Here is a 24,849-nt window from a genome sequence, read left to right on the forward strand (position 1 = left end):
AGCAGTTTTTTTTTCTTTCGTGCCATGTATTTCAGAATACGAAGGCATATTTGCGTAATCGCAGCTTGAGCAAAAAAAAGGCACGGGAAATTTATTCAATCATCAAACTTATTAAAAGACGGGTGGGTGGGTGGGTGGGGGGGGGGGGGGGTGATTTAGCTTGCTTGAGCAGCTCTTAATAAGGAATTCGCCCTGTGTGCAAAATTTGCGCCCTAGAGGTTCAATAAGTCGTCGATAATGGATCTGGCTGGACAGCTCACAGGATTGCATAACAGTCGTAATGCAACCCAGTAAAATTTCCTGAGTATGCATGGGGCCCTCATCGAGTTAGACGACCAGATTTGCATAAACGCGAAAAAGGGCTACTAAGGGGAAAAAGCACGCCCTGAAGAAAAAAAAAACAGCAATAGTCTGGTGAAGGAAAACATTATTTCAGTAGTGGGAAAACTCCGCGCAGCTCGTACTGCCGTCTGGAAGCGAAAGCTCAGCAGGATGACATTTCCTTGGGCGATGCAAAATGTGTTGCACCATAGTCCTTCTTTAACATTAAGTAGTGCCGTGCCTCACTAAGCCTACCTAATGCTTACGTCAACAATCTGACATTCTCTTTGGCTGTACAACGCACGATCTGTGCCAGAGGCCGCCATGAAGAAGGTCTGTATGAGTTGCGGTGCAGCACTAGCAAGTTAGTGCCACAAGCACCGCGCGTGCCTCGGATTAACCAGGAGCTCGTAGTTGCGCTGTTTGCTCTGTGTGTTGTCATTTGTGTACTTATAGTGTTCACATTTCCTTGGACCCTCGCCACAGTGGAGCTCCGATGGTAAGAGTGGCGGTGGTAAGGTGGTACGATGGTAAGAGTGACGGGCCTCGCGAGCGACTTATATAAACACAAAGCCTTGTTCAGGGCCAGACGGCGGGTGGCTGAGTTTAAATACCATCAGTATGTAACGGCCGAAATAGAATTCCTCTATAGCCTGTGATTTGGCGGAGGTAAGAAGGGCTACTGCTCCACGCACCCTTCTTTCGTGTCGAGTCGGTGTTGCCAAGGCGGGTGGAGCAGTTCGATAGCGATACAAAATGGGCTTGTTGGTACTTGGTCATAGTTAATTGCGTTACACACTGGCTGACCAGTCTCATTTTGGGAGTTTGAATCAGGCGTCCTGTACTTTCGCCTCCATGAAAACACAACAATTTGCAGCGTATAGCGATACCTTCGCCAACCTTCACTTGAGAACCGAAATGTTTCGCAGTCAATTATAGCAGCTTTTCGTTTCGGCAAAGCGGTGTTTAATGGCAAAAGAGAAACAAGAAGCCTCCTTCATTTGTCACAATTCACCTGAAATGTCCTCTATTACGCAGCTGATGTTAAAGGCGGTCGCTTTGCTACTAGCCTCACTATCGCCCAAACATGAGCACGTGCCTCTGTGCGAAAATACATACCGCAATACCAGGCCTAGCACTTCGGACTGCACACTCCATCTAATTGCATTTTTTCCAATTACGAGGCCGAAAACACTTTCACTGCTTCTTCGCTGGCTCAGCCGTGAACATTGAAGTCCATACAATTCACCTTCCCTTAGCGAACTACAGTTCATGCTATGCTCTACTCCACCGTTCGTTTCAGCCGTGCATCGGACGGCGCCGAATAATTCACCATTTGATTTACTGGTCGAGGAAACAGAGCTAGTGCCCGTGCACTTTCCGGAGTACAGGGGCAGGAGATTTGTGTAGAGGCCAGGGAAAGGGGCTGGTTCTATACAATGGAATTGTCAGCCACTTCAAGTTGTACAGAGCGCAGAATGAATTAACTGGATCAACGTGTATGCGGTTTACGACGTGTATGCGTAAGTTCCCAATTGTTCGGGATTAAGGGGCACTTCCGAAGCGTTCGTTTATGCAGATTACTTTAACCGGCACCGAGGAATATTTCCAGCCCCGCAATCGAAAAAAAAAAAAAGTCAGGTTGGAATTCAGTTGAGAGGGATGTGGTAAGTAGTCGTAAGATTTAAAGGAAGTGGGTGATGAACAGGAATATACCAACTTCATACCAATCTGTACAGACTTACCCTGTTTGTTTTCGAAGTTGTGCGAGCTTAACGCCATGCGAATTAATCTATAATAGTCTTTAATAATACGTTAGAGCATAATCATGTACAATGAGAAGCTTATGTTCCTACAACGAATAATACACCGCGCGGCACCAACGCACTACCGGATAGATAGGTTATGTGAGCACACATTGTTCCCCGCGGTAACTTGCTTTAGTCGTGTTTTAATGGTTATCGATGCTCTTATCCTTTCTCCAAGGTGATAATCGAGTGAGCTGATAAAAAAAAAGTAAAAAAAATTAATTTTATGGACAGGTGTATACAAATTAGGATGCTGATGTACAAAATCTTTTTTAATTAATAAGCGGAGTAACTTATTATATTTTTTGCTTTTATATTTAATTTACGCCATTGTTTGAAGCTTAGTGGCGATTTGGTACGTGCACGGACGGATGCACTTCGGACATACAGAAATGTATATTTGTATATCCGTTGTTGGATGTCCGCTGTGCGCCCCAAATGTGCATCCGAATATGGGCGTACAGTGGCCAATCGAACTTTTCATTGGATGTCCGGCTGTTGTATGGATGTACCACGGACGTCCGTGGTTGCTTGGGAATGTCACAGTCTATAGCAATTTTACCAGGCTTGACAACTCTACAAAAGAAATTGGCAGGGAGCTGTATACGGCCGTGAAGAGGTCGCAAACCCCTGCTAACTCTGCGTACCTCATAAGACTTTGTCCCAAGTGTTCCTTTATTTTTTACTCTCCTGCATTCGCGCTCACCTCAGCACAAGGACCAAATGCGACCACACCCCTACCTCCCGTCACAACGACGGCCGCAAGTACCACGACGTCGACGACAACTACCACAGCACAGGAGGGGCCCGTCATCATCCCCATTCAAGGTGAGAAAAAAAAAAAAACAAATAGCGCGAAAGGGAGTAGATCGCGAGTTGCGACGTAAGTAGGGTGGCCATTCTCCTGTAGGTAGAAAACGCGACACACCACCGGAGGTGTCGGGGGGGGGGGGGTCGTACAAAAGGCAAAAGGTTGAGATTGGGAGAAAACATTTTAATGCGAGAACTGCTCTACATTTGGCACTAACTAAGCCCTCACTCAAGCCAAGGGAACAATCCCACACACAGTTCAATTACGTCCGTTCATTTCGAAGGTCCCGCTTCGGGTCCTTCGTTGGTGTATTTTGCCCACTGAATTTTTCTAAGCAGGACTTTATCGTGCAAGACCCGGTGGTAAAATTCTTCGCGCTTGTACAGGAAGTTCAGCCGCACAAGCAACATTGTACGCAATATTGACAGCAGGTTGATGTCCACGTCATGTTCACAATGGAACAAAACACGCTCCATAGAGTCGTGATTCCAGGAAAACACAGGGCCAGCTTCGCGACGCGAGAAATCTTAGCGCAGCGTGAACAACCCCTGTTGACATCTATTTAAAGATTTGCACCCATCTCTCAGAGACCAGGATGCCTGAAGAGTCCCAATCTCCTAGGTTTTTCTTCTTCTCAATGTTTTGCTTGGCAATGGTCTATTGTTGAAATAATGCCTCTTCAAAGTCGTCTTCGGCAAAAAACTTCAAATCGTTCTTCGGTAAGAATAGATCTAAATTTACTTTCTTGGTAAATATTTTAAAGTATTTATAACGTCATATTTGTAAAATATAGCGAGTCGGCACACTTTTGGTTTGATCAACTTGCTCGGCGCCAGTTTTGAAACTATGCAATCCTGTGAAAATGGGACATGATTGCGTATTTGGACAAGAAGACGGGACGGCAGAAGCGAACCTCAAAAACGAAACTGAACCGGCCTAATACGGGAACGTCTGATCACTTTAGACATAAGGCGAAATCGGTATACCAGAAAATATATACCAGAATTAACTCTTTATATGTAACTGGCACGACACTGTAGCAACGAGGCTATAAAAAAACAAGAATAAAAAGACAATTATCAGATATAAAATTAACTTCGCAGAAAGTATAAAAACGGCAATATATCTAAAGCACATCCAACAAACAACGATTTGCTTATACGTGATTCCTGCGTGCTCACCGCTCTAGAAACAGCCAAACCGTTTAAATAAGGGCAGAAATTTGATACGTATGTTTTGAGTACGGATTTTATTTTACATGTATGGTGTGGTGAATGACTTGGGCTCAATTTTTGGCTTCTAGGCCAGCATAAAATCTAACAGTTTTTATGAGTGCGAGCGTGTGCGTGCTAGTACTTTTTAAGGCGAAGCTGTTTACCTCTACCCACCCCCAAGAGTTCTGTCGCGACCGTTGGTGTCAACAGAAAACTCCAGCGAACACACGAAAGAAGTTACTGGCATCGCCAGGAATCGAACCTGGAACGAATAGAGAAACGGAGCGAGAGCCCGTTGTCTTGCCGATTAAGCTACGAGCCCACACGGAGACGGGGGAGACAGACGGTGCACTCACCGAGCACATATGCGGGTTTACCTAGAGCCACTACGCTTATTGAGTAACGCCACTAACCAACGGCGGCAGCCATTTTGGTGCCTGACGCCAGGGTGGCCAGCTTTATGCGCCCTATTGCGGCTGACGTTGACGGGCGTAATTGGTCCGGGCGCCGCTAGGCAACCATGCAGCTGTGTTCACTTTTCGAAGATTTAGAAACAGCGCGCCGGTGCGATGATGTTAGGCTCGGTTACGCTAGAGTAGCAAATTACGCTAGAGCCACTAATTAAGCTACGCTTTTTAAGATATGCTAGCCCACTGTCGTTCATTCTCAGCGGGAAGCGATGCAGGCGTTTTCCACCTTCCCGCCGGTTGAATCAGCCCAGTACAGGGCAGCACGGCATCGCAACTCTGTTTGGGGGCCTGAAAACACACTATCAACGTGTCATACAGCCGCCCTGCGCTCCGAAAATCACGACTTATCGAAGAGCGCGCGCGCGGAAATACAGAGGCACCAAAATGTTAGCGCCCATGGGTCTTCCCGGGGTAAACCAATGTCACGTGACGCGGTTCGACCAATGGCCGCTGTCGGCAGCATAGAACAATGACAGAAAGGAGTGCCGATACTCTCAGGTTTACCCTTGTGTTCTCGCTGAATGCTACGTGATCCGCGGCCTCTCGCGTCGCTGTGGGCTTCGCCCGCGCACGTGTATCGGCCGTGTGCGCGCCTTGCGCATGCGCTAGGAGTTAAAAAAAATTAAAGGAAGCTCACATCAACGCATGCGGCATGGTATCTCACTTCTCCTCCGCCTCGCCGCTGATCTCGTCGCCTCCGTCGGCGGCGGCAGAGACGGAGAAGTGAGATCGTCTAACACCGGATTTGAGCTTCTTTTAATTTTATAAAATAAGAGTTTCCACTCGTGTATTTTTCCAGTACAACTCAACCAACCACCGTTCTTAATCATGCATTGATTTAACTTCAGCAAAGAATATTTCTTTGAAGAAATAAAGGGTGTGGTGAAGTGCATTTCACTTGTCTCTGGTTTACGTCTTTGTAGAGCCACGTGTGTGAATTCAAGTGACGTCGCATGGGTAATCGTTGTTGGTGTCACTTACAGCTTCGCTTTCCAACCACCTTCACAGGGTGGATAGGCGCGCATTTTTTGTTACTCTTTCTCTTTCGCTCAGCTGCCTGCTCTCCAACTCGGGCGACATCTCCGTCCTCCGAGAATGTTTCTGTTTTTGCTTTTACAACAGTATAAAGTTTTTGATCTGCCCGAATGAGCATGCACCACAATCTACGATTTATGACAGCGAATTTTAAATTGCTGTTCTCGGAGAGATTTCTAAGGTCTGTTCAATCATTATTCACTCGGGAAGCCCTACACTGGCGTCTAGGTTCTCTTTCGAGCGAAGCTATACTACGCCTTATCTCAGGAGGTTATTCCCCGCGTCGCAATGACCTTGAGACACCGGAGCGCAAGTGTGGCAGGTGGGTCTTCACGCGTGGTGACCGCTGCGGAGAGGCGACGCAGCTGTGCTCGCTCTTCGTAGCCTCGCCGTTGCGGTACCACGTGACTAGTGCGGGGTTTAACAGCTGCTTCGCTGGCGCTTGGTCGCTCAGTCTCGCGATGGATGGCACGCCGGCTGAGCAGTCTGTGCCTGCGCTTCAGCGCAAGCGAAAGTATGAATCCAACCATCCAGTAGCCTAGCTTTCATTAAACACCGTGCGCAGTCTTCGCAAAACTAACTCAAACAGAACTTTCAATCGTGATAAACTATAGGTTTACGAGTGCTAAACCTGGCTCATTTTTTCCCTCAGACCACACATAATTTTAATAAGCAGGGTTTGCTGCAACACATTTGCTGGCTTATATTTAATAGACGCATTTTTGCAGTGGCTTTTTTGCACGACTTCTTAGCTGTGCGGCAAAGCCAACGACGCATGAAGCGTGCAAAAAATGAATACCCTAAACAACCTAGAACAATACTGCGAACAAACTCGGGCGGCTCGGTCTGTGGTGGGCATCTTACACATATACTGTTTATCACTGGCGTAGGTAGCTCAATAAATCTGTAAACAACACCTCTTTGACACCAAGTACTGTCTCTGCTGTTTTCCCAATGCAAGTGATGCATATTCATGTTCGGCCGCTGGAATCGCGCAATAGCTGAACACAAAACAGCTCCTTACATATATGTCTCTGCTGTAGAACTAGGGCAGCGAGTAGTGCAAAATTTCATTCAGCACATATTTGCTGACAAGGCAGAATTTTCAGTGTGACTTAGCAGTGAAGCTGATGGTGATGTTACATGCAACAAAGAGAGGCAGTGGCTCTAAAAAAGAAAGGGGCCATGAAGACAATAACTTTGTTTTATTCAAGAGATTCTATGCTTGACAGTACCTATATTCACTGAGAAACGTAACAATTAGCACCAATATTTCATTTCTCCTGCTGCATCGAATGCTTCGTGGCATCAGCAGTGATGCATTAGAGGGAGGCACTTAAAATGAGGAGTTAGCGTGGCAACTCCACGTCACATCCTACTAATTCTGCAATCCAACAAAAATTAGAAGTGACGCTGATAGGAAGACGCCATGCTGAAACATGCTTGGCTATTGTCTGCTTTCCTAGATGTCGTAGCGATGCCAATCGGTGATCGCTCTAGTTCTCAGTTTACTTTTTATTGGACCTGTATGCGCCACATTTTGCAATGATTAATAGTTTCGGGAAACGTCAGGTATTATCCAACAAACAGGGCCACGTAAGTGGTAGCGTTCCTTACGTCAGTTGGCCGGTGTCACATCAAACATGCGCAAAGCAGCCGAAAATTGTCTACGTAACAGCAGTGTTTAACAGCAGCAGCTGGCAATAGTTCCATAAGCAGCGCGTTTATGTTTACGTGTTCATTTAAACTCGTACAGCTTACCCCATCATGCTTAGTGGTAACATAGAAGAAATATACACTAAATTTCAAGTGCAAATAGCTCAGTCTGCAAGCTTAAAATTTCAGCTTAATTCACATTTGATTTTGTTAGTCCCAGCCAACCGCACAAGCAGGCCATAATGCATCATAACTCTAGTTCGGGGTAGTAATTGCTGTGTCGCCCACCTTATGTCAGTTTTCCTGATTATATAGCTTCTTTGAGTGAAGTTTGCATTAAATGTGGTATGAGTGCAGTTCCAATCAGGCCATATCTTGATTGAACCAAACTTGTACTTTGTCTTCACAGCCGTTTTAAATGCCAGATGCTGGCTCGAACGTGCAACAGACTAGACTTTTCATAGTTGTAAAGAAATGACCATAAACGTGTGTGACTTCAAGGTAGATGGCTTTGAACTCGCAGAGATGGTAAGCAGGGTGATGAAGAGTTCAGCGAAGCTAGAACAAGCGTTTTGGACAATGAGTGCTAACACCAGGGGCTTAATTGGGGCAGCGACGACGAGTCCGACATTGTGTTTAACAAAAAAAAGAGTTATAAGGAGAAGAATGGTGACAAGTGGCGAGACAGTACAACCAGGAGAATGACAACAGGTTTGACCTGAATAGTGACGAAGCTTGTGATGGCATAGAAGGATGAAAAAGTGGCGAATTCGAATTAGGATCATGTGATGACGACTTTAGGAATGAAAGCTGTGAGGCAGTGCAAGTAACCAGAAGTGTGACGAGTATAATGGCGAGTGCAACAAGGTGTTGTCGCCATGAGCTTTTCCAGCAAATCATCTAGCACAGAAGGGTAAACATACTATTAAATTTGGCCACAAGTTGTACAAGCCATCTAATAAGCTATAACCTGGGAATACGGCTTACACCTGTTGTGTCTTTTTCACCAGCCCTGCAATTTACTTGATGATTACGTCTCCTTTTTTGTGATGAGGCCAGAACGTTACCGCAGAACACTTTTTAAACTTGTAGCGATACGAGCCAAAAGCAACACACATGCAACAGACTGATAGACTGATAGACTTCGAAGCTACCCATAGCTTCTACTCATAAAATTCGAAGGCAGATGCAAAAGTGACACAGTACATATTGCCATGCAGCCAAGGACGACACAGAATTGTTGAAGGAATAAGGACTATTGAAGAAAACTCTGCAATGAATAAAAAGAATACATAAACATCGGAGCATCAGTCAACAAAGAGATGTGCACAGACTACTGTCAGCAAATAGAATGTCACAGCATTTGCTCTGAACGTGTTTATCTAGGGTGCTATCGTTTCTGGCAACATTAATTAAAATTTATATTGAGAACATTTCTGATCAAACAAGAACAGTCTAGGATAGAAACCGTAAAGCAACACTCTTTCCCTATCAAATAAGATTCTCGGTGAGGCATACAAGGGAAGAAGAAAACCAGCACTTTGCTTCAAATAGTACAGCCAAGTGTGGCCAGGCACTTGTACCAAAACAGAAGGTAACAAAATAGCTAGTAAGCAAATCAGAAGGCATGGTTCGTGGCAATATTTAGGTCAATAAAAATACCTTTATTACCTTGTTTCAAAAACATTGTTGACAGGATGGCACACAGGCCAGCAAAGAAAAGAGTTACAAATTGAGAAGAATAGCAGCTGCTATAAGCTGCAGAGCTCATCCATGGTGGGGGTATTGATCCATTGCTTATAGGTCAAGATGCGAGCTGTGCAGTGGGTACGGTGAGTGGCATCTGGTTGGCCAATCGTGGGATGGGCTTACATGCATCCGCTAGAGTGAGAACGCCAGGTCAAGAGGCTGTGCATCACAACGTGAGCATCATCAGGATTAGGAGCAAGAACAAGACAAGGCAGAACTGAATCCTTCAAGGGGGAAATATGCGCCCAATAAGGAATGTGCCGCTCGGTTTTTGTGACCCAGACCCAAGTGATGAGCTTCGAGAATTTTCAAATCATGCAGAAAGGTTTCACATATGGACTTGGTGTCCCATGCAAAGGTTGATCAACAAGGGGGGGGGGGTTGAGGGGAAGAAATGTAATGCAAGAGAAAGGCTGAAATGGAGGAAAAGAAAAAATTATGAACCATCTCGACCTGTGAAAGTTGATGACCAGTGAAGCCTTTTAGTGCACGACATAATAGAACTTACTAGGCAAAATGTATGAGCACATTTTATTTCTCTTCGGTGTTGACAGCAGTCATCCCTAGAGAAGGCACATAGGGTTTCAACTGTTTCCTTCAGAGCATTTGCAACACAGTTTGCCTTGGTGCAAGGCTTTTCTTACACGTGCGGAACAAACATGCCCGGAATTCTAGGCCACGTCCATCCCGCATTTTGACTACCTCATCCTGTAATTTAAGTAGAGTTTATTTATTTATAAGAGTATATTTATTTATATTATAAATTTATTTACGTATTTATTTATAAAAATAAAGAAATAAATAGTGTCAATTCAAGAGATTCTTTTTCGACACATTTGGGGCATGTGTTGCTCTTAAACCAAAGTCTTCAGCTCCTTTCATGAGAAAGACAAACATCCTGGTGTGTTATATAACCGTGTGGGCACCATCAAAATCCTAGGCCGTTTGAAACACGAGGCGACACACACCAAGACGTTTGTTTTTCAACTGCTCGCGCTATAGAAAACATAATGTTTCAAAGCGGTTCACGATACGTGCAGCCTTGGGAGTTTTTGTTCGCAGACACGAAAAATATATGGAAACCTAGCCATATAAACTTCATTCAAAATTCTCCGCACTCGCGCAGACAGAATCAAGACCCCGTCGAATTGTGGCCCCTTCTACGGCAACGAGTGGCAGGACGGGGTCAGTAACATATGTGCAAGATATGAAAGGGAGAGTACGGCCTCACACTGTGAGAGAAGCAGTGTTCCTTGGTATACCATGACCAGTCAACATAGACTTTGCTGCATAGCGGTTTAACGATAGGGCCGTTTGTCAGTGTGTCTGCTGCTGTGGGCATGAGATATGCTACCATGTTTGAGTGTGATTGACACATCCTTTCCTCCCATGAACAAAGGTAGGGTTCAAGAGCATTGGCAAAATCATCACAGTGGAGAAGCAAGTTGCTATGGAGGGTATGTGTACGGTGATAATGGGTGCTTTGGCGAACGCAGGCAATGAGATCTTGAAGATACTTACAGTTCCCATTCTAGAGAGATGGGAATTGTTGATATCAAAGTGTATATTGCTACGTATCAGATTTGGGAGGCAAAAATCGATTGAATCCAAGTGCGGGCAATTTTGTCTGCAATGCTGCCAAATTTATTAGCCATGTGGGTGATGAGATTGATTCATCGTTGCCAGGCAGGGATAAACTGGGAGAGACAGGTATTAGAATTTAATTTGTAGCCTGTGAGCAGCCCAAGAGGCAGAAGCCAGTCATGCTGACATTGAGAAAAAGGGGTTGAGTGACAGTACAGGGAAGCTTTGCAGCACTAGCACTCATTAGATGAGCCGCCATTAAGTGAGTACTGTCTTGTTGGAAGCAAGGCCCATTCTCGTGGAAAGGAAGGCTCTGTTGACCATAACCAAGACTTTTTGAAGCTCCTCATATTCTTGCTCAGTTGATAGGAAGCCAGTGCACTCTGTCACCAGTAACAAAGTAACACAAGCAGCAGTGTGCTATGCGATGATTATGGTGATTCTGCACAACAAAATTTTAAACAACAAAAGTGAGAGGGTGGAACCTTGGGGAACTTCAGTGCCGTTATTTAAAAATTTTTGCGGTCTTCAAAAACGTACAGTTACCTCATGTGTGTTGAGCTCTTAAGCTCAGTTCTTTTTATTTTTGTGCGAGTGATTCCTCCCATGATATAAAAAAAGTCGTGCAATTCAGCAGAAGTCTGGTGGAGCAAGCCTTGTGCTTGAATGCCCCCCTTGCCTGAATATGGTGCTACTGCCTCTTGCACAGCTCTCATGTCCTTAATCCGAATGCAGGCTGCTGGAAAAAAGGAAAGCTGTACCGGGTTGGCGAGCCGATTCCAGGTACAACGAACTGCGAGACCTGCTACTGCTCCCCCCGTGGTCCCCTGTGCAACCGCATTGAGTGCCCAACTGTGGCACTTGAGTGCGACCCGGTCATCCCACACGGACACTGCTGTCCAACTGAATACATCTGCAGTGAGTTGCCACACAGCCCACTCTGCTGTACTTTTTTGTGAAAAAGTGTAAAAGAGATTAAATTAACGCAGGTTACATGTAACACTGCCATTACCACTGGCAATGACAGCCATCAAGACTAAGGTATGAGGCAGCAACTGGATTGTTAACTCGAGACACTTTTACGAAAAAATCTACCGTTGCCACAATGAAGCAGCATACGATGCTTGTGTGCTCGTGAAAAATAATGAATCGTATGGCTCCGCTTCCCCGTAGTTGGTATGGCTTCTTATTCGTCGACCCCTTATGCTTCATACTGCGCAGTTTGTTCAGAGATGGAAATGTACAAGTTGAAGCAGGAAATAAAACGCCATGCAGTCCTCGTTGCCCTGACCGCACACCACAGTGACTTGGAAGTTGCTACCTTTCTGAAAGGAGCGAAGTCTTTCATTTACAAAGTGCAGACAAAGGTGGTGCGTTGTGGCATTGACGTGGCAGGTGTAGCGAAAAGGAAAAAGCAGACTCAGCGGTCAGACATCGTCAGAACCCCTTAATTTCTCCGGTGGTGGTGTTATCCGTCCTCCGCAATGGGGACGACAGCATGCTGGCACAGTTTTTTGCAGGGCTCCACGTTAATGCTGATGGTTATGTGGACATGCTTGCTACCGTTGTAAAGCTATGGATAGAGAGTGTTTCGAAAAAAAGATTATATGTCTTTCAGCAAGATTTGGCTCCTGCCTACACCGCCTGCGTCACCCAATAGTGCCCGGCTGACGTCTGCGACCCCGTCACTCCCAACTTGTGGCCTCCTAGCTCTCCAGACTTAAATCCTCTTTACTACCATGTCTGGAGCGTCGTTGAAAGAGAGGCCAACAAAGGACCGCATAATACAAAATACTGGCTGAGGGCCGCCATTTATAACTTAACCACCAACATCTCTAAGGAGCACCAGATCCGTGCATGCAGTCGTTTGCGAAGCCAAATCGAATCACTTATTGCTGCCGATGGCGGATTCATTGAGTAGGTATGGAATTAAACCATAACAGAAGTACTTCGCAAAGTTTATTAAAAATATGTCCGATTTTGCTGGAGATATTCTGTTGAGCGTGATGCAAACGTTCCGTTCTCAAATACCTCGCGCACCCGCTGCTTTGAGCTCAGGGTGCATCACACAGGATTGGTCCTTGTTGAACTTGGCCGCACACAGGTTTACACATACATCCACATCACGTACGTGGGACTGCTGTTATGCATACAGTAAGTACGCCACTGAGTTTGAGCACTAGTCTGAGCACTAAGTCCTTTAAAAATGTTCCAGTGGTTTGCAAATGAGCTTGAATCCTCTGCAAGAAGCCACATTTGTCCCGTGTTCAAGTGAAAGCAAAATAGCATATCATTCCCACCCAGTGTTACGCGAAAATGAAATCCGAATGATGGATCCCAAAAATAAAAAATTGCACAAGCAAAAGTCTCAACTTGTATATACAAACATTTAAATGAGAGTCTTGCAAGTACGTTGGCACTTAACGAAGAAACTTTTAAGCCCACGCAAACACTTGTGTTCAAATCTAATTGAGTTGAAACGTTTCGTGCTCAAAATTCTAGCTCAGAAACTCTAGGTTTCCTAACTCGTAAAAGCACGTCTGTCATTCTGTCGAACGTGAAGCAAAAGGATATCAAGTGAGCAACTAACAGCATTGCTAGACAATGCCCAGGGGCATCAGGCATACTAGGCACAGTGACTGCTGTCCGCCCCAATGAACAGTGCACCAGCTGCAGACGATGCAGAGAGGATGAAAATATGGATGGAATGTTTGCGTATATGTAGCCGGGTTCCTGTTTACATGATGTAAGCTCTTTGCGTTTTTTTGCGCGTATTGCCACCATCGCATTCACCGTCTCGCAGCATTTTTAATGAATGGACAGTCCAAGTACTTCCCTCGATATCGATGCTCAGCGTCGCACACATCATGCAGGACAGCAGCATAAATTACGCCAGGCTCAACAAGTGTCGGTTGAAGAAAAAAAAACACTAAAAACAACTAAGTAATGCTCCCTCCGCTGAAGCACTACCACTTGCATTAACCATAAAATGAGAACTTCTTTTAATAATACTATTACCTAGTTAAACTGGGAACTGATTCTCGACTGGCATAGTTATAGGATCCCAGACTTTCTTAGCAGTTCACCAACTTGCAGCAGTGGGCTGCAATAGGTTAAATTTGTCAATAAGTACTGGACTGTTTGAGTTCTAGGCAAGAACTGTGATAGAATCGTTTTCTCTGTCACCAGGGCATATCATGTGATTGCTCTTTTTATTTCAGATAAGACACAGCTGCACAGAGACAACGACTACAAGGTGGTCGGGCTGGACAGGGACCTGTACAACCCACAAGCCTTGCCTGATGACTATAGAGACAACCAGCCCTTGGCAAGAAAGTCAGATGACAAACTGGACTACAACTCCGTGCCCCAGCCTGCCTACAGGCCGCCTTCAGCACTTCTGCTTGATGCCGTGCCTGACACGAACAAGACAGCTGCAACGCATGGAGACGTCACGCAACTGCCGAGTCATACAGTTACAACAGCTCCAGTAACGCGATTTGTTCCAACAGTCACCCCAAAAGAGGAAATGTCAATTGGGAGCAATCAGCGGCAGGCTCTCAGCACGACAACACCGCCCCAACCCTCTCCACATTCCACAATCGCAGCAGTCATCGCTGGCTTCAAAATAGAACACGTGTCAAATGCAGCCACTACCACGACAGAGACACCAACACCGACAGTCAGTGTGGCTTACATCCCGAAGTTGACCCAAACAAACGTCGAAGAAAAGCTAGCAACTGAAGTTATAGCAGAAGTGAACTCGACACAACTACCGTCACTGTCGTTGCAGAGTGGAGAAGCAGGAAGTCTCCCAAACGACACGTCGAAAGAACTTCAGCATGATTCCGCTGCGGTTGACAGGCCCGTAGCCCCAATCCCACCTTTGGAAGCAGCCGCCAACAAGGGTCTTCCAGAGGAAGGACTGCACTTCTCGGATCTCGTCGACCGCCTGTTCTTCACCTCAACGGACGACAACAAGGAAGCAGCAAAGGAGGGCCTCCAGCCAGGAGATTTGAGTCCAGTCTATGGGCAGGCACACCTCTTCAACGCCACGTCTCTCGGCTCATCCGTCATCGAGGCTCGGTATCCCGTAAAGCAGAATGACGAGCTTCAACCGGTGTATGGAAGCGCACCGGCATACCACAGACCGACAGCGGAGTCCAGCGTCGGAGAAGTCGCGAGCCTGAAGCCACGCTATGGCAAGCCACCCTCGTTCAAGGAAGAGAGTTCCGAAGAACTCGTCTCTCAGATGCATATGCAGGTCAGCACAACTGCGGAGGTCCACTACGAACCGGCAAGTTCGTTAGACGTTGAAGTGCCGTCTGCAAACAGTTCTTCAGGGACCAGTTCTATTAACTCAACGCAAAGTGCCAAGCCGGTAACTGAACTGTTTGCCAAAACCAACACCACTGCGCACGGGCAACAACCTCACATCAGCATTTCGCCAAAAGATCTGACGCCAATTTACTACGACGTCCACAAGTACACCACCCCTCGAACGCCTACACCAACCTACACTACTGCCGATTATAACATGTACTTCAGTACCACAACCAGATCAGAGGTGATGGCACACGGTGAAACCTCTGAAATTGCCAAAGATGGTCCCCATGCAATGACCACAGACAGCAGCACAGCAGGCAAGACTACAGACCATTACTCTGACTACAAAACAACAGCAAAGCCAGAGTACAACATTTGGGAGCTCATGTTCTTCAATCGCTCCCAGCCCGAGCCAACTAAAATGGAGAATGCAACAGAGGGTGTCAACGAAGTCACCAACGCAAGTTCAGACGAAAAGAAGCCAGGAGAGGAGGTCGCCATCACGACGAGCGTGATCAAGGTGCGGGTGGGGAACACCCTCAACGTCTCCATGGACAGCGGCAACCAGTCCAAGTACAGAAACGTTGAGGAAGACGGAATCATTGTCAGTGTCTACCCGGAACACCGGATGGACGGTGGAGTCACAGACCTGCAGGACATGCCGTTACTAGGACAAGCAGAGAGTCGGGCTATATCCTCGGGGGATCCTTTCAAGGACATCCAGCACTCCGGAGACAAGGCCAAGTCTCCCAACAAGCTCACCCAGGTCATCTCCGACATCATCAAGGCCCACAAGAGCGAAGAGCCCGAAGTCATCACGGCTCCCAACATCGACTTCTCCAAGCCGAACGTGATGACCATCAAGGTGTCTCCGAGCAACTCCTTCAAGGTGTTCTCCACAATGCTGCTGGACAAGGCAAACAAGAGCCAGACTGCCACGACGTCCACTACTGAGCCGCCGGTAGACACCGCTCCTTGGGCTCCCATGGGAACTGATTCTTCGGTAGCACAGCACTCCACGGAACAACACGGCAGTCACAACCTGACAGGCGGCAGCAGCGCATCCTTGTCGGCGGAAAGCATCGAGTCGCAGGCTTCTCTGACGGTCCAGACTCAGCAACTGCCAGGCCGAGGAACGACAGAGGCGATTGGATTCCCGGGAGAACCGATGCTCCATTCAACTTTCAAAATCGTGCCGTTCCTTGCGGAGGACGCGATATTCAAGCCGGCAACGTCGACGCAATCTCCTTTGATGAACGACACAGGTGCCTACCCCAGAATAGTGAACGCTGACCCGAGGGACAGCATGGAAGGTGAGCCTACGATCTTGACAATTGAGATCTGAACACGGATGCTGAAAACGCTTGTAAATTGTACAGGTAGCTCAGAATTTAGAATGCGTGCTTCACTGTAGAGGAGAATTGAACAAACTCGGTTGCCACGTTTGCTGGCAACAAGCGGGACTAATCGTATAATTTATTTATACAGGTATAATTTATTTATACGCCGCTTGACTAGCAATCTAGTTTTGTGCAGCAAGCTCTTTCAAAACATCTACTGCAATGCACTTCTCCAAATAGCACGAAGCTTTTCGCAAAACTGAAGTTGTCAAAATGTCTTCAGCAATGCACATACACACTGTACAAACGCACGCACATGCACACACACACATACTTTTACTCCGCCACTGCAATTGAAATGAAAACACAAAAGTGGACCTACGATAGGCTTTCCACACATACCCCATGTAAGTTTGGTGTCCACATTTCATGAGGGGGGAAGGGGGGGAGGGAGGGGGGGGGGGGGGGGCAAAAGTTTGATAAGACCCCTCCTCTAGGTGCACTTGTATTCAAGAGAAGAGCTTGTATCATCCATGTTTAATGCTTAAGACAGAGGTGAAAGTTAGCACAGCAACATTTAACACCAGGCTGATTGTGCAGACAAGCTGCCGTGTACCAATCAATTTCCACTATTTCACACAACTTTACCATGTAGCTGTACAGTTCAAAGCATAAATGAGAACATTTTAAGTATCTTCGTCACTTGCTACCAGCATATGGCTCTTTTCCACAGCTAGTGCCGTGTTTCATGTTTCTTTTCCAGATCACTGCTTTGTGGATGGCCAGATGTTTGTCAATGGGGAACTGATCAAGAAGGGCAATCCCTGTGAGCTGTGCCGATGCTACTATGGAAGGGCACTGTGCCAGCAAAAGAACTGCCCACTGCCTCCGTCACCAGCGTGCATAAGCGAGGCAGTACCAGGGTTCTGTTGCCCCAAGTACACCTGCCGTAAGTATGACCCACTATTCAAAATATTTCGTGATCCAAACACCCAAGGCTTATAGCGACACTTGCTACACAAGCCTGTTTCAGTGTCAAGCTAGCTTCAACCGTTATAACACAATTACTAGTGAAGCAGAAATGAGGACGAAAAGAAGAAACACCGGATGATGTTAGCATAGTCCTATTATGCTCACTACCATTGAACCAACTGTGGTAACTGACTCAGCTAAACGGATGAACTTTCATGTACTATCGGCGTCAAATGAAACGCAAGCACGAAAATATGAACCAGACGTGCAAAATTGAAAAAAATATTCTTCGTAGAGTTCATATAATGGCAAGCTATTGGTATATTTGGAAATCCACTTTTCCCAACTTTTTTTCGTAACTAAGCCACGCGTCATTTTGGCTTGCATGGAAAGAAATCACGCTATTTTGTGTGTTCAGGTTCATATTTTTGTGTTCGCGTTTCATCTGACGCCGATAGTACATCCAAGGGAGGCCGCAGTGATTGCGCTAATAAAAGGTAGAGCGCGTGGCCTGCGTGGTCAGTGTGCCTATGCCCCGGACCGTGGCTGTTGTGTCCTCACTGCCGTGCACTCTACCTTTTATTATTAGGGTTATGCACATTAGGGTTAGGCATAAGACGCTAAACCCAGATTCCTCAAGCTGCAGCGGATTCCATTTAGTGCCACCACATCGATCCAGTTACCGCACCAACATTCAACCTCAACTACCTGGAAGCAATTGCACTCAAAAAACTAAATACCGCAAACCTGGTCTCTGTATTATTGCAAATATTTTGTTTTTGATAAATCCACGTACAGCAGAACATACAGAAGCTTTCAACATTTGGGTGGGGCTTTACACATTCAACCACACCTGTGCTATCCGAGGTGAATTAATTTCAATCCTAGGAGTCCTTTCATGTTTTCCACAATCTCATATAGATGAGCAGTCTTTGTTTTCCACCTTCATCAGAAATAAACCAACTGCAGGCATCAATCGAACCCGCTCAGTGCCACAGAGCTACAGCTATTGAGCCAATGGAGTGGATGATAATCATCCCCTTAATCATGGCAGTTTGCTGGCTTGGATTTATATGCTCATAAACGTTGCCGAATGACCTCATGCAATGACACAACATTTTCGTTTTGTTTGTGGCTCAGATCTATATTTTCTTTTGAAAAAAAGAAAAAAACATCTTCCATACTTCCAGGGCCCATTTTTGTGATGTATGTGGCAGAGGTTGTGTAATGTACTTAAGGGTAATTATCAACAGTTGCAGTAAGATAGTAAATAAAAAAATGGCTAACAAGTGACAAAATGACAGCCTGCGCCTTTGCTACTATAAGAAACATTTTCTAAGAAACATTGTTAAGAAACCTTTTCACAAATGTCGCAAAGTTTGGGAAACTTTCCAATAGAACCATTCCAATAGAAATGACATGATTGACTGGTTGAGTGGTACAGCACTGTATATATAAAAAAATATATTCAGAAGCTATGGTTGCTTTACAAGTGTAGCTCTTACAGACATTATTGCATTGTATTAAGGGAAGTGACACAAGTAACCCCAGGAAAGGAAAACCATATTAATACAACAGTTGCAAAAATGTAACTAAAATTTTATAAAATTTTGACATAACAGCAAATCACATTTTTTGGGTATTACGCCTTCGGAAGGCACACCTAACAGAAAAATAAATGCTGAGAACGCAATATATGAAGACGCAAACAACTGCCCCTGCAGCCTCTCCCTCTCTCCCTCCCTCCCTCCCTTCCTCCCTCCATCCACCCACTATCCCTCTCTCATCTGCAGTAGAATTCTGTGTTTGTAATTTTATTGCAAAATGGGCATGAATTCTGCTTATGCTTTCCTTTTTGAAAGCCCCCCGAACGAGAAATTCCTGAGCTAAAACACAGCCCCGCTTCCTTAACATGACAATTCTGTACACATCAGATAGTCAACAGCTCGCTTTTCAGACCAAACAAGAAACAGGGACAGCGAAATGTATAAACAATTAAATAGCAAAAAAAAGTGCCAAAAAGTGTGCTCCCTTGAGCACTTCGAGAGCTTGCTGCACTGCAGACGGCTGCGAGGGCCCACAGCCTACCAGGCTAGGGGGGGCCACCCACAGCTCGTTCTATTTCTTCCCCCTCCCCCTCTTTCAGTAAACGAACATTTGTCACCATCATCTTCCCAGAAAGTGATGACTGGTATGCCATCAGATAGATAGTTACAGCGAAAACATACAAACCATTTGGCAGTTTAAAAATAATCGGTCCCCAACTGTACAATTAGGGACCAATGTGAGGACCTACATTTGTCTACATCGTAGGCAAATGCGCCAATGTATTAATAAAAAAACCTAAAATGGCTCCAAATTCTCATGCAGGACCAGAGGACGTCTACCTACCCCCAGATTCCGACGAGACCTCCCCAACGCCAGACAACCAGGTCCAGCGGTACAACGTCAACGTCTGGTCCACACGGACACCCACCGGCCTCTTCAACCTGGCGGGAGGCGGGCGCGGGTTGCCACGCCAGCCCGACATAGCGACCCGCCGAAAGAGCGTCCCCATCCGGTGGCCCACGACGGCATCATTCTCGCTCAAGAACTCGCCCACGCTGAAGCCCCACCTGCTGCATAGGCCCCCTCTGCCGGGGCCGCACAACAAGTTCGCCCCGCTTTACAGCACGGAAGAGACGGCGAGCTACGAAGACACTACGACACCGCCCACGACGGCAGCGCCACTGCCCTCGACGTCGCAGTCGCCAAGCGGCAGCCAGCAGCTCTGGAATGTTCTCCAGGTCTCAGGCAAGTCTCGTGGCACTTGGTTCGATGCTCTTTAAAATGAAAACTTTAGCCATTTCCAGTTCTTGCACAGCAATTGAGCAGCAAAGCTGTGTGGGTGCTCCTAGGTAGAACAGCCTAACAGAATCCGGGTTAGGTCGAGGGCTGTTAAATTCAAGACATTAAGGATGGATCTGTGGTGCCTATAATATCCAAGAGGTCTACTGGTGCTTTGCTCTGTGTAGTTGTTACTCGGAAGACTGTTACCCTGGAGCCTGTTTGAAGTAGCAGCTATAGGTCGCCGTAATCGGCGCTTGTCTTTCTTTGAAATGTCAATGCTGAAGTTGCCTACAATGGTTATTGGCCAGGGCTGCCCGCAGGTGATGCAAAAATATTGATTCATGAATTGCTTGATTTTCTCCCTCGAGGACCATAACTTTGGAAAGGGAGACAGTATGAACATGAAAAGTTTTCAGGAATATTAGGTGCCCCAAACTAACAGGTGTCAGCTGTGGTGCTAGTGCCATACATTTAAACACCAGCTTCTGGTAGTCCGGACACTTGTACTATAGATACAGTAGCAGCTTAATCTTAGAAAAAAAGTTAATGCCCAGCCCAGCTATGTGACTGCTTGTGCAGTGGAAACTACAATGTTGGGCCATTTGCCTAATGACATCAAATCCAGCGGTTGCACGAGCCGACATTCGTACAGGTGTTAAAGGGACACTGAAGTGAATTTGACAAGTTTCTGTTTTTGCTCGCATTGCATAGACCGGCTCAAATACACACACTTTTCACCATTTGTCTGGTCCATAAGGCGACAGTACTTTTTTTATAAAGCCCGAAAGAAGAAAAACTACCATGCGTGGTCTGCGGCAGCCACCCCATCTAACGCAGTGACGTTCATAAAAAATGCGACATGATTAGACGATTTCTCAGATTAGAATTCAAACTAATTTTGGTTTCGGTTCTGTGGAATATGCTTGGCATCTGACATTATCGTTGGCTGGGCCTTCTTGATATCTCACGAATCGACATGCCGTGCTTCTGCCATGCTGTCAGCTGTAAAATGCACCAGATAAGCCCACCAGCATGGCTTGGAATCGCAACGAGCACTAGCCGAGGCGTACGCAGTGGATGAACCCCCTCTGCGTCACCGGAGATGCTCAAATGCGGTGCGCTTTTCCCCCACTTTTGGAGCTTGTCTGGCTTGTGCCTGTACCGGAAGAGGTGTGTTCACACCAGGCCAAGGGTCAGCCGATTCGGGACTGTGCCAGCAAGCAGTCGGTGCTTATGGCAACACCACGCCAAGGAGAACTCGCCAGTGTGTCAGTATCAGCCTGCATGTGTTCTGCGAACTCACTCGTGGAGCAATGAACGTTACAGTGCAAAAATGGTGAATTCAGTATAGAAAACACAGACAGAAAACAAATAAATCAACCTCAAAAAAAAAAAGAGCACCGTCGGGGATTTGAACTTTCGAATTGCAAAACAACGGACCTGAGGCTCCAGACCACTTGGCCATAAACCCGCACTGTTATGAATAGAAGAATAAGGGATGTATTGTATAGCCTGCTTACATTTCTATTTAGTTTCAGCATTCCCAGCACCTTAGATGACTATTTCTCGAATAATGCTTGTGCAGTAAGCGTCCCCCAAATTCCCACGAATATCTTATCTCTAGCGACTGCATTCCTTAGGCTTTTAGAAAGGCGATCGCAGATGTGTGGTCGTGCTGCTGATCGCTGTGCTAGTTCACCCAGCACAATAAGTGCTTCGTGCACCCTGGTTTTATGCTGTACGATGAAAGTTTTGGTTGATTTTAATTCCTTTGTACCTTTCACTCGGTTACGCCGACAACACGGCTCAGCCCAGAGACGGCCGCCAAAGGGCTGTGCCCTAAATAGTTGTCCATACTAACTGAGTGCTTCGGGTAACCTCTCTTGTATGCAATGTTGCGAATGTGACGAACATAGAAAAACCAACCAACTCATGTTCAAATGTCTCTTATACCCGGATGCTTCTTGTAACTGTGTCTCTTGTAGTGACATTTTGCTCTAATGTGGGAAAACTGTGATGCGTTTACACCCTGCAGGTTGCAACATCTACGGCCGCCTCTACGGTGTCAACGAAGTGGTACGGGAACTCAGCAGCAAGTGCAAGGCCTGCACGTGCACCTCGCTCGGCGTCCAGTGCAACGAGACGTGTTGACCGGAGATCCCCCCTCGCACACCACCCATCGTCCCATCCAGACAACCAAGAGATCTTGCACAGTCAAGGCAGCACCATCCACACGGGGCTGCCCTGTGTTGAAACAAACTGCGTTCCACAACAGAGCTGTGCCACATTTTCCAAAAGTCCCGCTGGGTTACAGTTATTCTGACGTCAACATCTGAAGGTTGTGCACAACGTTGGATCGGCTGGACACAGGGCCGAGTGTTCTGCCGTTTGTTTCTAATAGGTCTGTCACAACACAAGCTTAACGAGCATGCGATGAGTAAAAGTCGAAGACCGAAAGTAACAACGTGGGCTTGTTTTAGTGCAAGATGATTTTGAAACGTATCAGGCCGGGATTTAACTACCTAGACGGTAAGACCAAACTGCCAGACTACTCTGTTTCGTAGGCTTGTATGCGATCATTTGTACTGTACAAATGCACTGATGAACCTCGGTTTAGAATGTTCGCGGCACAGTGGAATAATTGTGGCATATTGCAAGTTGGTGCGCAACTTTGTGAGCATCTTGTATTTTTTTTAAACGTTCTCCATCGTCCTCGACATAACTCTTCAGCTGATGTCTACGTTCAGCATCATCATTACACTGCCTTGGGCAAAACCAGACAAAAAGCAACTGCGCTTTCATCATCATCATCCAAGTATTATTCTACAGTTGCCATCCTGTCACACAAATTACGCAATCAATGGAGAAGGATGTTTACGGTGCAAGATCATCTTCTGCACAACACAAGAATTCCAATTTCTGTGAACCTAATTAAAAACAGTTCCCTTGGACTTTCAGAAGAACTCCAGTCTCCTCGTCTAAACAGCCACGTAAAATAAGCATCAAAAACGGGAAATTCGCCTAAAGGACATGAGCGAGCATATAAAATAATACATGTTATAAAACAACCTTTTATCACTATTTGCACAAAAGCTGCTGTCTGAGTGCCATCAAAACTAATGGGCCCGTTACTTAGCAAGACAGCATGTAAGCATCAGATCATTCAACCCGCTTGATGCAAACATGCATGTCTGACGTGTGGCATACGATTACATACAGCGAACGCTCGTTAGTTCGAACTTCAACAATGCAAATTTATCGATGTAATTCGAACTGCAAGATTTCATCAAGTTAATCTCCATGGAAGCCTGTGTATGCAAAAAAGTCCCCTTATTCGAACGCGAGTATGTTCTTCTATGGATAAATTTAACTACATGCCTCCCCAGTGGCAGCGTGATGCGTGATGCCTGACACGTGATGAGAACGCATCCGCTGCCTATTCATGAGGTTGTGTCGCATCTGGAGCCGAGAGAAGGTAAAATGGGGTAAACCAATCTCAAACTCCCATGGCGAATGTTTTGGAAGGTGTATTCTTTGTGAAATACGTCAGTGTAGACGCGAGTGCAGTAACGAGTGATGTGCTGACATTTGGGGCCATCATATATGAGGTCAGAAGCGCAGAAAGCGCCAATGCGGGCGTCTGCTAGAAACGCATGATTGGACTGGACGCCGTCAGCCTCTTCTTCAGTTTTGAAGAATGCAAAGAGGAGGCCTTCCGCCACATTTGCTGGTTAGAACAAACAAGTGCTGGCTTCAAGGGCAAAAAAAAGAAAAGGCGGAGTGTGATCACGGACATTTTCGAGCATTAAAATTGTTGGCATGTCCAACTGCTCCTAAATCGCAGTTATTCTTCAATCGTAGTTATTCTTCAACTTCATTAGTTGAAACTTTCATTAATTCAAACTGAGAGACAGCGTCTCCTTGGGGTTCAAATAAACGAGCTTCTACTTCTTGTTTTAGGCTCACACATCATAAGAAGCAGCACAATAATGACTGCCCCAAAGATTGTTCCGCCACCTCGCATCCATCAGCTCTCGTGATGGAACAAAACAAACATCGCCATCACATCAACGCGACACTGGCTTCATCTATACACTGAAAAATCAGCTCAGCAGCCTTCAGCCCAAGGCCACAAATCACTCACTCTGATCTTTAATTTTTCAGAATTTTTTTTTTTTTTTTTTTTTCATTTTCACATTGCTCGTCACACATAATGTACAACTTATGCCTGTCCGTCTGTCTGCCTGTCTTGCAGGTTTCGTTAGGTTAGACCAGTAGTAGTCTGCAAGCTTCTGATGCCTGCAGGCTCCTCAGGCCTGCCTAGTTTTGTACGATGCGTCTAATAATTCCTTCCATTGACAGTCTTCTCAGTGTACACGCCCGGTTCACTCGTTCATTGAGGAGAGAGTGTTCTTTCTAGACAATCGCAACTGACGTAACTTCCCACAGCCTGAATCAAAGCTCACATTTGTATTCGACCGAGGCCGTCGCGCGTTGTCGCCGTACGATGCGCAACTGCGGCACGCGTCTCGGTCTGCGTTGTGTGTGTTGCGTTCCAAAAAAACGTGCATTCTGTGGTTATTTGTCTTTGTGAAGAAGCGAGGAGACTGTTTGTAAATAGCTTCGTGTGCATTGTTCGTGTGTTCTTCTTCCGATTTATCTGGGGATTTATTTTCTGTGCAGCGTCCTTACAACCAACCCAAGCCTTCGCTCCCGCAATGTCAATTCGGCTAT

At 46.1% G+C, this 24,849-nt stretch overlaps 1 protein-coding gene across 3 annotated transcripts in view; it reads left to right on the forward strand.

Moving 5' to 3' along the window:
- The window catches only part of LOC144146030 (uncharacterized), a 241,303-nt gene extending 217,131 nt beyond the window's left edge, over window positions 1-24,172 (forward strand). For all 3 annotated transcript variants that reach the window (XM_077677948.1, XM_077677950.1, XM_077677949.1), the window contains 6 exons: window positions 2,841-2,957; window positions 11,384-11,566; window positions 13,870-16,287; window positions 17,078-17,263; window positions 19,657-20,079; window positions 22,151-24,172. In XM_077677948.1, coding sequence (XP_077534074.1) covers window positions 2,841-2,957; window positions 11,384-11,566; window positions 13,870-16,287; window positions 17,078-17,263; window positions 19,657-20,079; window positions 22,151-22,266 — 3,443 coding nt within the window. In that variant the 3' untranslated portion in view covers window positions 22,267-24,172. The remainder of the gene's footprint in view (window positions 1-2,840; window positions 2,958-11,383; window positions 11,567-13,869; window positions 16,288-17,077; window positions 17,264-19,656; window positions 20,080-22,150) is intronic.
- Window positions 24,173-24,849: the final 677 nt, after the last annotated feature.

This window comes from Haemaphysalis longicornis, unplaced genomic scaffold (assembly GCF_048455015.1).
Source record: "Haemaphysalis longicornis isolate Haplotype H1 unplaced genomic scaffold, Haemaphysalis longicornis Haplotype H1 scaffold_7, whole genome shotgun sequence".
In the NCBI taxonomy this organism is placed as follows: Eukaryota; Metazoa; Arthropoda; class Arachnida; order Ixodida; family Ixodidae; genus Haemaphysalis; species Haemaphysalis longicornis.